Genomic DNA, 11162 nt, shown 5'->3' with positions numbered 1-11162 from the left:
CTGGCTACTAGGCTTCTAAAGGTAGAGTCGGTGAATTGGGTTCCATTATCTGTAGTAATGGAATGAGGTATCCCATATCTTGTGATGATATTTTTGTAGAGGAACCTCCGACTTCTTTGTGCGGTGATGGTGGCCAATGGTTCTGCTTCTATCCACTTTGTGAAATAATCTATTCCCACGATCAGGTATCTGACTTGTCCTGGCGCCTGGGGAAAAAGTCCTAACAAATCCATTCCCCATTTTGCAAAAGGCCATGGAGAAGTGATACTAATGAGCTCCTCCGGGGGAGCCACATGGAAATTTGCATGCATCTGGCATGGTTGGCACTTTTTCACAAATTCCGTGGCATCTTTCTGCAAGGTCGGCCAGTAGAATCCAGCTCGGATCACTTTCCTGGCTAATGACCTTTTTCATATTTGGGTCCTTTGCCTGATACTCTCCACTTATCTGGAAGGTCACTACTTGCGAATCGCTATATATCATCACTTTTGTAGCACCGACTTCTTCCGCCAGCTTCAACCCAGCAATCAAGGCTTCATACTCTGCCTGATTATTTGAAGCTGGGAATTCAAACTTGAGAGAGACCTCTATCTGGGTTCCTCTTTCATCCACCAGTATTATGCCTGCACCGCTTCCTGTTTTGTTTGAGGATCCATCTACATAGAGTTCCCATGTAGTTGGTTTCTCCTCTTGGTCTCATGCATATTCTGCGATGAAGTCGGTGAGGCATTGGGCTTTAATCGTCGTCCGAGTTTCATACTTCAAGTCAAACTCGGAGAGCTCTATTGCCCATTGAACCATTCTCCCTGCAACATCCGTCTTTTGGAGGATTTGCTTCATGGGTTGGTTCGTGCGGACTCTTATTGTGTGAGCTTGGAAGTAGGGTCGTAGCCTTTGTGAGGCCATTACTAAGGAGTAGGCAAACTTCTCTAGTTTGTGGTACCTTAGCTCAGGGCCTTGTAGAACTTTACTGATGAAATATACTGGGTGCTGACCAGCCTCGTCAATTTGGTTATACCCCGAGTAGGTGTCCATGAATGACAAGTATTGATACCCCGAGCTGGAGTCTACCAGGGTGTCAATACTTAGCAGTGGATAAGGGTCCTTGGGATAGGCCTTATTTAAGTCGGTATAGTCGACACACATTCTCCATTTACCATTTTGTTTTTTGACTAGCACTACATTGGCTAGCCATGTTGGATACTTGACTTCTCTGATGAAGCCGGCTTCTAAGAGCGCTTGTACTTGCTCTTCTACTATTAGGGCTCGTTCTGGGCCGAGCTTGCGTCTTCTTTGTTGTATAGGTCGGGACCCCGGGTAAACCGAGAGCTTATGAGACATGAGCTCGGGGTCTATCCCAGGCATGTCGGAGGCTTTCCAGGCGAAGAGATCGGAGTTATCTTTTAGGAGCTTAGTCAACCCTTGTTTTAGGGTTTCCCCTAGGTTGGCCCCTATGTGAGTATTTTTTCCCTCCTCTTCGCCGACCTGTATCTCCTCTGTTCTTCTTCCCGGTTGTGGACGCAGCTTTTCTTTGGCCCTTGTGCCTCCGAGCTCTACTGTGTGAACTTCTCTGCCTTTTCCTCTCAGGTTTAGGCTTTCATTGTAGCATTTCCTTGCCAATTTCTGATCTCCCCTTACCGTTGCTATCCCTGCTAAGGTCGGGAATTTCATACAAAGGTGAGGAGTGGATACCACCGCTCCGAGTCGATTAAGGGTGGCTCTGCCAATTAAAGCATTATATGCTGACCCTACATCGATGACTATGAAGTCTATGCTCAGAGTTTTTGATTTTTCCCCTTTTTCAAAGGTGGTGTGGAGGGGCAAAAATCCTAGTGGCTTTATTGGCGTGTCGCCTAGTCCATATAAGGTGTCGGGGTAGGCTCTTAATTCTTTCTCATCCAACCCTAGTTTGTCGAAAGCGGGCTTAAAAAGAATGTCCGCTGAGCTTCCTTGGTCTACTAGGGTTCTGTGGAGATGAGCATTTGCTAGGATCATAGTTATTACCACTGGATCATCGTGTCCAGGGATTATTCCTTGCCCATCTTCTTTTGTAAATGAAATGGTTAGGAGATCGGATGACTCTCCTCCGACCTGGTAGACTCTCTTGAGGTGTCTTTTGCGAGAGGATTTGGTGAGTCCCCCTCCCGCGAACCCCCCTGAGATCATATGGATATGTCTCTCCGGAGTCTGCAGTGGTGGGTCTCTTCTATCCACATCATCTCGCTTTCTCTTCCCATGGCCGTCCGGCCTCTCTATGAGATATCTGTCAAGCCGACCTTCTCTAGCCAGCTTTTCTATCACATTTTTGAGGTCGTAGCAGTCATTTGTGGAGTGACCATATATTTTATGGTACTCACAGTAGTCGCTGCGGCTCCCCCCTTTTTTATTTTTAATGGGTCTGGGGGGTGGCAGCCTTTCGGTGTTACAAATCTCTCTGTATACATCCACTATAGAAACTTTCAGAGGAGTATAAGAGTGATATTTTCTTGGTCTATCGAGACCGAGTTCTTCCTTCTTCTTGGTTTCCCTCTCCCTCTCTTTTGTTGAGGGAGGGTGCCCAGGTCGCCAGCTCAAGTCTCTCAACTTGGCATTTTTCTCCATGTTGATGTACTTTTCAGCTCTTTTCTGTACATCACTTAGAGAGATGGGGTGTCTTTTGGATATGGACTGTGAGAAAGGACCTTCTCGGAGCCCATTGACTAACCCCATTATGACTGCCTCAGTAGGCAGGTCTTGAATCTCTAAACATGCTTTGTTGAACCTTTTCATATAGGCTCGTAAGGATTCTCCGACCTCCTGATTTATTCCCAGGAGGCTTGGTGCATGTTTTACTTTATCTTTCTGGATAGAGAACCTCATCAAGAATTTCCTTGAGAGGTCTTCAAAACTGGTAACCGACCTCGGGGGGAGCCTGTCGAACCACTTCATCGCTGCTTTTGACAAGGTTGTCGGAAAAGTTTTGCATCGCGTAGCATCAGAAGCGTCAGCCAGATACATCCGACTTTTAAAATTGCTCAAATGATGCTTTGGATCAGTGGTTCCGTCGTAGAGGTCCATATCGGGGCTTCTAAAGTTTCTCGAAACTTTTGCCCTCATTATGTCCTCACTAAAAGGATCTTCCCCTCCTAGGGGCGACTCTTCTCTACTGTCACGAGAGTTCCGACCTTTGAGGGAGGATTCTAACTTTAAGAGTTTTTCCTCTAATTCTTTTCGCCGATCCATCTCCTCTTTTAGGTGCTTTTCTATCTCCCTTTGTCGCTCCCGTTCCTGTTCTAGTTGTTCCAAACGACTTTGGTGGACATGGACTAATCCCATAAGCTCAGTTGCGTGGGACTGTCCGTCCTTCTCTGACTCACGGCCTTTTGAGGAATTCACCTTCGGGGTTTTGACTCCGGAGGTTCCTTCTTTGTGTTGATCGTTGGTTTCCTGATGGAGGGTTAGGTCCGCGTCATTATTTCCGGTATCCAGATTCTCTTGTTCAGAATCTGTTTCCATATGACCCTCCTCAGGGGATCTGTCCGCCATCACTGGTTGATCTCTCGGGTCCCCGGCAACGGCGCCAATGTTTCGGTAGGTAACCGGAGATTAATGGGCTGGATGGCGTTGGTTGGCCCAATCGTCTAAGGGAGGAAGCCTTTGAGAGGGTCTGCGCCTTGGGGGCCTCCGTCCGACTTGTGAGTGTAAATGAATGGGGGGTGGTACCTGCAAGGACACTCCGATGCCTAAGTCAGCAAGAGTGTTAGCAGGTCTAGAGAGTATTGGGACTTAGAGATACCTGAGGGGTGTCAGTGTATTTATAGTGGTGAACCAATAACCACCGTTGGAGTAGTGCCATTTTTCTAAGGTGTTAACCGTCCCTTTATCTTAGGGAAGTTAAGATATGGCTCGTGGAAGTGGTTAGAGAGATTCTAGGGGCAGTTACTCATTCAAATGAGTGCTTATCTGCCAGCTAACCCTTCGTTCCCCACTTCTTTAGAGCAAGTCGTGACGAGTACCGACTTCGTAGTGGCTGATCTGGTGAAAGGTGAGGTCAACCCTTTGGGTTGGACCTTTTTACTTGGACCCTGGGTCTTAATCGTTGGGACAGGATATGAACAATTATTACCAAAAATTATTTGTAAAATAGCATCAGCGTCTAATTTATCTTGTATGTATATATAAACATTGATAATAAAATATCAAATGTTTAATGTGTTAATTATTATACTGTTAGCAAAAAATATTAATTTTTTAAAAATTTATATTTTATATCATTTTTAAAAAGAAATTATCTAGACATGAACGTTGGTTATGTCGACAAACGTAAACCTCAAAGTCGTTAAAAGTAAACTACTAATTAAGAATGGTGTTTTGAAAGAAGCTAGGTGTAATACAAGGGAAAACAAGATTAAGAAAAGGAAAACTCACAGCAATTTTTGGATCTATTAGATTTATGAAGATTTAATTTAGAGCATCAGAGACGTAATGCTTTTTCGTGATGAAAATTCACCCACACAACACAACTGCAGGTTTAATTAGAGGAATTCTTGTTTACTCTAATTAGACATAAAAATAAAATATTCATTTGCTCTCAGAACATACAAAAAATTTTAGTTTGATCATATTTTTATGTTTTTTATTTTGATAACTTGAAAGTGTAAATTATGAGAAAATGCCACATGGCAATATATGGTAGCCGGAGACTTTTATAACATCATATATAATCATAATATAAATAGTGAAGGTAATACTAAGTAAATAAACAACATTAACAGCAAATGAAATAAATTTTAAAATAATGTTACATCGCATATATATAATATAATAAAAGAATACAATGAAATAAATGGGAAATGAAGGATAATGTAAAGCTTTAACAGAGAGCACATGCCACATGCAATAGTAGCAAAGAACTTTAATATATATTATAATAATACGGATAGATAGGTAGATAATTATTTTTTTCACATTTTTATTACATTAATCGATGTCGACATATTTTTTAATTAATTAGACCGTCTCTTTCTTAATCATGCTGGTTCTGGACATCACATTTCACATGGTGGGGTCAGGGGTGTTAGGAAATTGTCCAAGAAAATAAATAAATAAATAAAAGTAAAAGAAGAAGAAGACGAGTAGGGGTGTCCATGGATCGGATCGTATCTGCAGATTCGTAGTAAATATCCGCATCCGATCTGAAAATTGCGGATACGATCCGATCCTATGTTTTAGTTAGTAATTATTATTCATATATTGTATTATTTTATTTTTGTTATTAAGAGAGTTTGATTAAAAATATTTTAGGAATAAATAAGTTTAAAAGTATGAAAGAAATATTTTTATCGAATTCTTTTACATAGAAATATGATTAAAAAGAGAAGGTTTAATTATGCAGATATATCCGATATTCGATCCGATCCGATCCGTAAATGTGCGGATCAGATCCGGCACTAAAAAGTACGGATATCATATCCGATCCGATGAAAATTGTGCAAATCGAATTTTCAGCCATATCCGATCCGATCCGATTTGATCCACGGACACCCCTAAAGACGAGCGCCAATCAAGTAGTATAGTACAATAATTAGAACGATTAAAAGAATTAAAAATTAAATAGTATAAGATCATTAATCTAATAAGGAAGAGCATCTTCGGCTTCGTGATCCCACGTGTTTAATCTGATTAAACTCCACTAAATTAAATGGGATAATAATGTCGATTTCTATAATAATAATTGTGATGAACGATAATAGTACATACATGTGGATGGGTATAGTAAAGGTGCTTCAATTAAAAAAGGAGAAGAATTGTGACAAATTAATTATGACTTACTTTACATATATTGATTTCTAATGTATAAAAAGATTAAACATGACAATTAATTTAAAATGGAAGGAGTAAGTGATAGTATAACTAAAGAGTCTGAACATGAAGATTGTGGCTTGTTTTAATAATCTATAATTCTATATTAATTATTATCTGTTAATAATCTATAATTCTATATTAATTAGTTAGTCTTTGATGGTTTTCAGCTGCAACTATACTGCTTCGTGCACACAACATAGGTTGATTTTATGTGACATGCAACCAATAAAAAAAAGTTGAGTTTTGACACATTAATTGCTGAGTATTTTTCAAGTGAATGTAATAATCAATGTTGAATTTATGCATTAATTTGGAGGGAGGCAACATGCTCTTTCTTTATTAAGAATAGAAGAGGGGATGAGTTTTACGAACTTTGTAGTATAAGGAATTCTAAAATTGTCGTTACTCTTAATCAGGGACGGATCTGAGTCCTCCAAAATTTAAAAAATGAGATATGCTTTTCCTACATTAATTAATGAAAAAAAGATAAAACCTCTTACATATAAAAAGTTTAGGTCATCATAATTTTTCTTTTTTTAAGAAAAAGAAAAGCATTGTGATACAAATTACACTAAATCAATGTAGCCTTTAGAACATGGAAACATCTGGGGGTGGTCCATATAGTGTCCTCCAAGAAAGTGGAACTCGCCATTTCTCACCTTCAATTCCTCAAACACAATTATCCAAGATATTAGTTAGTCGTCAGCATAGGAATTAGGAAGGATTATTTATTATAATTAGCTGGGAAAATAGTGATTAGTGAATTAGTTAGATTAACAAAGATTCTGATTAGAAAAAGATAAAGAAAGGCTCACCAGAAGCAGATGTAGGGTGACTTAGCTTTAGAAATTTGCTTACAGCCTCGGCTAACTGAAAGGCATCAGATATGTTGTCCCCTTCTGAGCAGTAACATAGCAAGCATGTCACCTTCAAGCCTTTAGCCTGTTACATTAAAAGAAAAACACTCCTTATAATCACATATTCATTATCCATATCAATGCTTTCTTATGTTTTGCATGATGAGAATGTTGATCTGATTTCCGTTTCTCATTCCTTGTTGAAATAGTTACATACAAGTTATAAGAGTATCAACAACTAAAGCTTATCATTGAAGTGAACTGCGCTCCACATGTTTACCTTGAGAAAAGAGAAAAGTGCAGCAAACGGCAAGCTAGCATAATAGTTTTCTTCTTCTTGTTCATCTTCATCGGAAAGAATATCTTCCCGTGTTATATTTCCTTCAGCTAAATCGCTGAGATATTTCCAGTGCTTTTGAGAGGGATCATACTCCTTTAGTTTCTTCCACCCAAGCTGTTCACAATTTTCATCCATTCCATCGATATTGGCACTGGAGACATAATACATCTGCAAACCACTAATATAACAACCAATAGTTCTGTCAGATGGAAAATTATACTGCAAATCATCCTATACAAAGCTAGATTCATACATTCTACAAGATTGCCAAAGTGACAAAGGCTATACTCTGAAGTCTTAACTTCTTAAGTTATAATTGGTAGAAAAGTTACAATCACAAAAGTGAATGAATTTAATATTGTAATGATAAATAGGTATCAAATATACAATTTCAACATATTCATGTCTCACCTTGACATGTCAACATTTTGCCACATTCTGAAATCTAAGCTGGAAAGAATAACAACATGCTTCTTTCCACTACCAGCAACAAAATCAGCCAAGTCTTTTGCAAACTCTAAGATCCTTCCCTATTCAAATGACTATGTATTTAGTAACAATTCTCCATTCATATTCCATTACTACTAATGTCAAGTCAAGCATTAAGGATAACAAAACTCGTCCAACATTGAACACACATTAACAAAAAGGGGGTGAGGGCTAAAATATATAAGCAAAAACAAAACACAATAAAGCCTGAGCTTGTCCACATACCAATTTCACTCAGGAAAAACACACTCTCTCTTAGTTTATGAGTGAGGAACAATTCACATGATAATAAAAAAAATAACTTGACAATAACCTAAAATCAGAATCAAACTCAGGCACGCAATGTTAGATAAAGTAAAGGAAAGGAACAAAACAAATGGTGCCTCAGGCTAATAAAGTGATACCTTAACTATAGGGGACCTCTGTTGGAGGATAGTGAGAGCACTGGAAGAGGACTCATAAGCTGCAAACCCCATTAAAACAAATGATAAGATAATAGATTATACACAAGTTACAAAAAAAATGCCAAACATTCAAAGAAAAAGAGCACCTTCAAGAGGAAGGGCAAGAATTCCTTGAGGAGAAGGTCCATAAGCATCATTCCCAACACAGGGCAGAACATAAGGATCATCCAAATACCCAACTCTCTCTGCATCCATTGATGATATCAAAAGGTCTGCAGCTAGCTGCCCCACATTCCCAATCGACAATGCAGGCTTACAGGCAGAAAAAACACCAAGTTAATGTGTTAGAAAATTAAGATAACCCCACCATTTCACATACAGATATTAACTTAAAGTTAATGCCTCTTTTAGCAAAATAGAAACATTTAGAGACAGTTGTGTGAAAAGCTAAACCCAGGGAATGATACATACCACAATCAAAGTGGAACAATCTTCATGAAGGTGCTTGCTTTCTTCAGGAAAAAACTCCATCTTCTACTTCTACTTCTATGCTAATGTTGAATTTGTCTAATTCCTTTCCGCTTATGATTGTATGCTCAGTAATTTGCTGTGCTCAAAATTCAACTTCTTCTTCCTTTATTTTCTATTTTTGGTCAAAAGAAACTCCAACTTGAAGAAGAATATTGAAGAAAGGTGACCCAAGAATTCAAAATAGTGAAATACCAAGATCTTAAAAGAGTAAACAAACGAATTAAGAACCCAAAAACGAAAACCACATGAACCCAAAATTTGAAGGGATATCCTCCAATACCAAGAAACCTAATTCATTTTAATTTAGATGACCAAATCTAACTATCTTACCTTATCTGATGACTGCAATGACATTCAAAATGTGATTGTCGCCACTCGCCACAGCAGAGGTGAAGCCGTGATACTTATCAGAACCGAACCGGTAATCGATTTGGTCATACGACTGGGTCACCGGTTCAGCCGGTGGGTCACATGTTGGACCGGTTGACCCAGTCACAATTAAATATTAATATAAAATTACAAAAAATAAGCTTAAAATTAAAAATTCAAAAGCATGTCTTCACAAACACATTAATAACAAACAAGTATCAATTCTTAAACATAAGTAATGATGCAAAAATAGAAAAAGAAACTAGTAACTAGTACAAAATACTTTCTCAATTTAAATGAAGAGAGCAAAACACAACACAATAACTAAATCAAGTCGAAGGAGTGATCTCAAAATCGGCATTTATATCTTCATCAAACAAATTTGGAGTTTGACCAACATTGCCTTCATTTTGATTTGCATCTATATCTTCCATTGCATTGTTACTCGGTCCATCAATAATTTAACAAACTAATTAAAAACTAATTCAAGTAATTATACCAAATCAATACTTCCTATGTAAGAATCAAATCTATTCTTACAGTTACAGCAACAAATTCAGCTCATTGATAATTTTCAACAACAAATTCAACTATGATCATTTTCAGCAACAAAAAATTTAGCTCCAAAGATGATTTACAGCAACAAAAAATTTAGCCAAGTGATTAGTTCAGCAAGACAGCAACAAATTCGAGGTTTAGTGATGATAATGAGCAACAAATTCAACTCAGTGATGATTTTCATCAACCAACAAACTAGCTCAGTGAGATTTTCAGCAACAAATTCAACAAATCCTAGTTTAGTCATTTACAGCAACATTTAGATCAGCCAAAAGGCAAATTAATTGATTAGCAATTCAAAAACATCTCAAAATACAGGGAGAAGGGAAACCTGGAAAAGAGAGAACAGAGGAAGCGATGATGCAGGGACTCACCAGAGGACGACGAGCGACGGCGACCCCCCGCAGGCGACGAGGATCCCAGGGACGAGACTCGAGTGAGACGACGAGGAAGGCCGCGAGACGAACGACGAGACGCCGGCGAGTGTGACTGAGGGAGAGACACGTTCTCGAGTCTGAGGGTGAGAAAAGTTAGGGTTTTTTTTTTGGTGAAGATGAAAACAGAGAAGCATCGGTGTTTTTTTAGTTTCAGTGGATTATGGGCTTTTTGTCAAAACACTTATGGGCTTTTGTTTCTCATGAGTACATTGGCCCAATTCATTGTATTGGGGTCAGAAAAAGATACATTTTAACCTAAAAATGCTGTCTGTCCAAACCACAAAAGGAAAAGGAAGAAAATACTCATATATTACCCAAAAGTAACTGTCACTACACCCAAAAAAAAAAAAAACTAACTGTCACTAATATGTTGCCGTTCTTGACTTCTTAATTACAGGTTATTATTATTGTTTGTCATTGCAGATTACTGTTAAGGTTTCTTTTTAAATGAACATGTTAATGAAGGGTTATTATTATAATTCAGTACAATTTGCTCTAAATAACTAAATGCAGAGTTACAAGACTCTAATACCATATTAATAATCATACAAACAAATTCAAAATTGAAAAAGCATTGAAACGAGAGGATTTACTAAATAGTAAAAATGTTAACTTAACCATCAAGTTAGTCGAGTAAACATATAATTAACTCACTTGTCTGTTTAAGCACTTCAAATTAAATCTTGTATATATAACGTATTAGAACACTTAGCTTAGTAATGCAGTACTAGATATAGGGGTGAAGTTAGGTGAGATATTATGAAATATTAGTATTTGGTTTAGTTTGGTAAATTGAGAAATATCATAGAAAAAAAAATGTTAACTTACTATATAGGGAGACAACTGAATATAAAATATAAGTGCAGAATGATAAATATAGATAAAAATTATGTATTTTATATATAAATTTTTATAAATGTGAATACAAATTATTATTATCCAACTCAAAATGATAATATTCACGGGTGTTATTGTATCTTGCAACAGAAATGCGCAAGTCTTTCTTTTTTAGATTTTTTGCTGCAATTTGCATGAGATTCAGAAAGTTAAACTAAGGGTAAGATTGTGTGTGGTTGGAAGAATTATAAATAATTTTTAGAAATTTTAAGATAGGAATATCATATTCTCATATTTGGTTTAAAATTTGAAAAGCTATTCCTAAGTAAGTTTGATTTCAAGAAATCAAAATACCATCATTTTAATTTCCACGCACCTTTTTCTTTGATATCTTTGATTTCTATAAAAATAAATTCTTTATAATAAAATAATACTTGAACCACACACACCCTAAAAGAAGAATGCAAGGCCGCAATTAGCAATGTTTAATTTATTT

At 37.4% G+C, this 11162-nt stretch overlaps 1 protein-coding gene across 9 annotated transcripts; it reads right to left on the bottom strand.

Moving 5' to 3' along the window:
• On the bottom strand, window positions 6224-9954 carry LOC107628948 (proteasome assembly chaperone 2). 9 transcript variants are annotated; one of them, XM_021117943.1, is made up of 9 exons: window positions 9767-9948; window positions 8796-8923; window positions 8406-8577; window positions 8081-8246; window positions 7935-7993; window positions 7453-7571; window positions 6982-7219; window positions 6660-6786; window positions 6224-6503 (listed from the first exon to the last, which is right to left on the bottom strand). In XM_021117943.1, the coding sequence occupies exons 3-9, from the start codon at window positions 8463-8465 to the stop codon at window positions 6433-6435; spliced, it is 840 nt and encodes a 279-aa protein (XP_020973602.1). In that variant the 5' UTR covers window positions 8466-8577; window positions 8796-8923; window positions 9767-9948; the 3' UTR covers window positions 6224-6432. The 9 variants fall into 9 exon arrangements, with proteins under 9 accessions (XP_020973602.1, XP_016187079.1, XP_020973599.1 ...); XM_016331593.2 differs by having other exon boundaries at window positions 6226-6512; window positions 9767-9949; XM_021117940.1 differs by having other exon boundaries at window positions 6226-6512; window positions 8406-8603; window positions 8796-8907; window positions 9767-9949.

The sequence above is a fragment of the Arachis ipaensis genome, chromosome B03 (genome assembly GCF_000816755.2).
Source record: "Arachis ipaensis cultivar K30076 chromosome B03, Araip1.1, whole genome shotgun sequence".
Taxonomy (NCBI): domain Eukaryota; kingdom Viridiplantae; phylum Streptophyta; class Magnoliopsida; order Fabales; family Fabaceae; genus Arachis; species Arachis ipaensis.
This window is presented reverse-complemented; position numbering and strand designations above follow the sequence as displayed.

What these genes read in the sequence shown, in the direction of transcription:
- LOC107628948 (XM_016331596.2), bottom strand. Translation starts at nt 8,465, where the DNA reads ATGGAGTTTTTTCCTGAAGAAAGCAAGCACCTTCATGAAGATTGTTCC. An exon ending in TCTTGCCCTTCCTCTTGAAG is followed by an intron (nt 7,994 to 8,080) that starts GTGCTCTTTTTC and finishes TGGGGTTTGCAG; the next exon opens with CTTATGAGTCCTCTTCCAGT. An exon ending in TCACCCTACATCTGCTTCTG is followed by an intron (nt 6,513 to 6,659) that starts GTGAGCCTTTCT and finishes ATTGTGTTTGAG; the next exon opens with GAATTGAAGGTGAGAAATGG.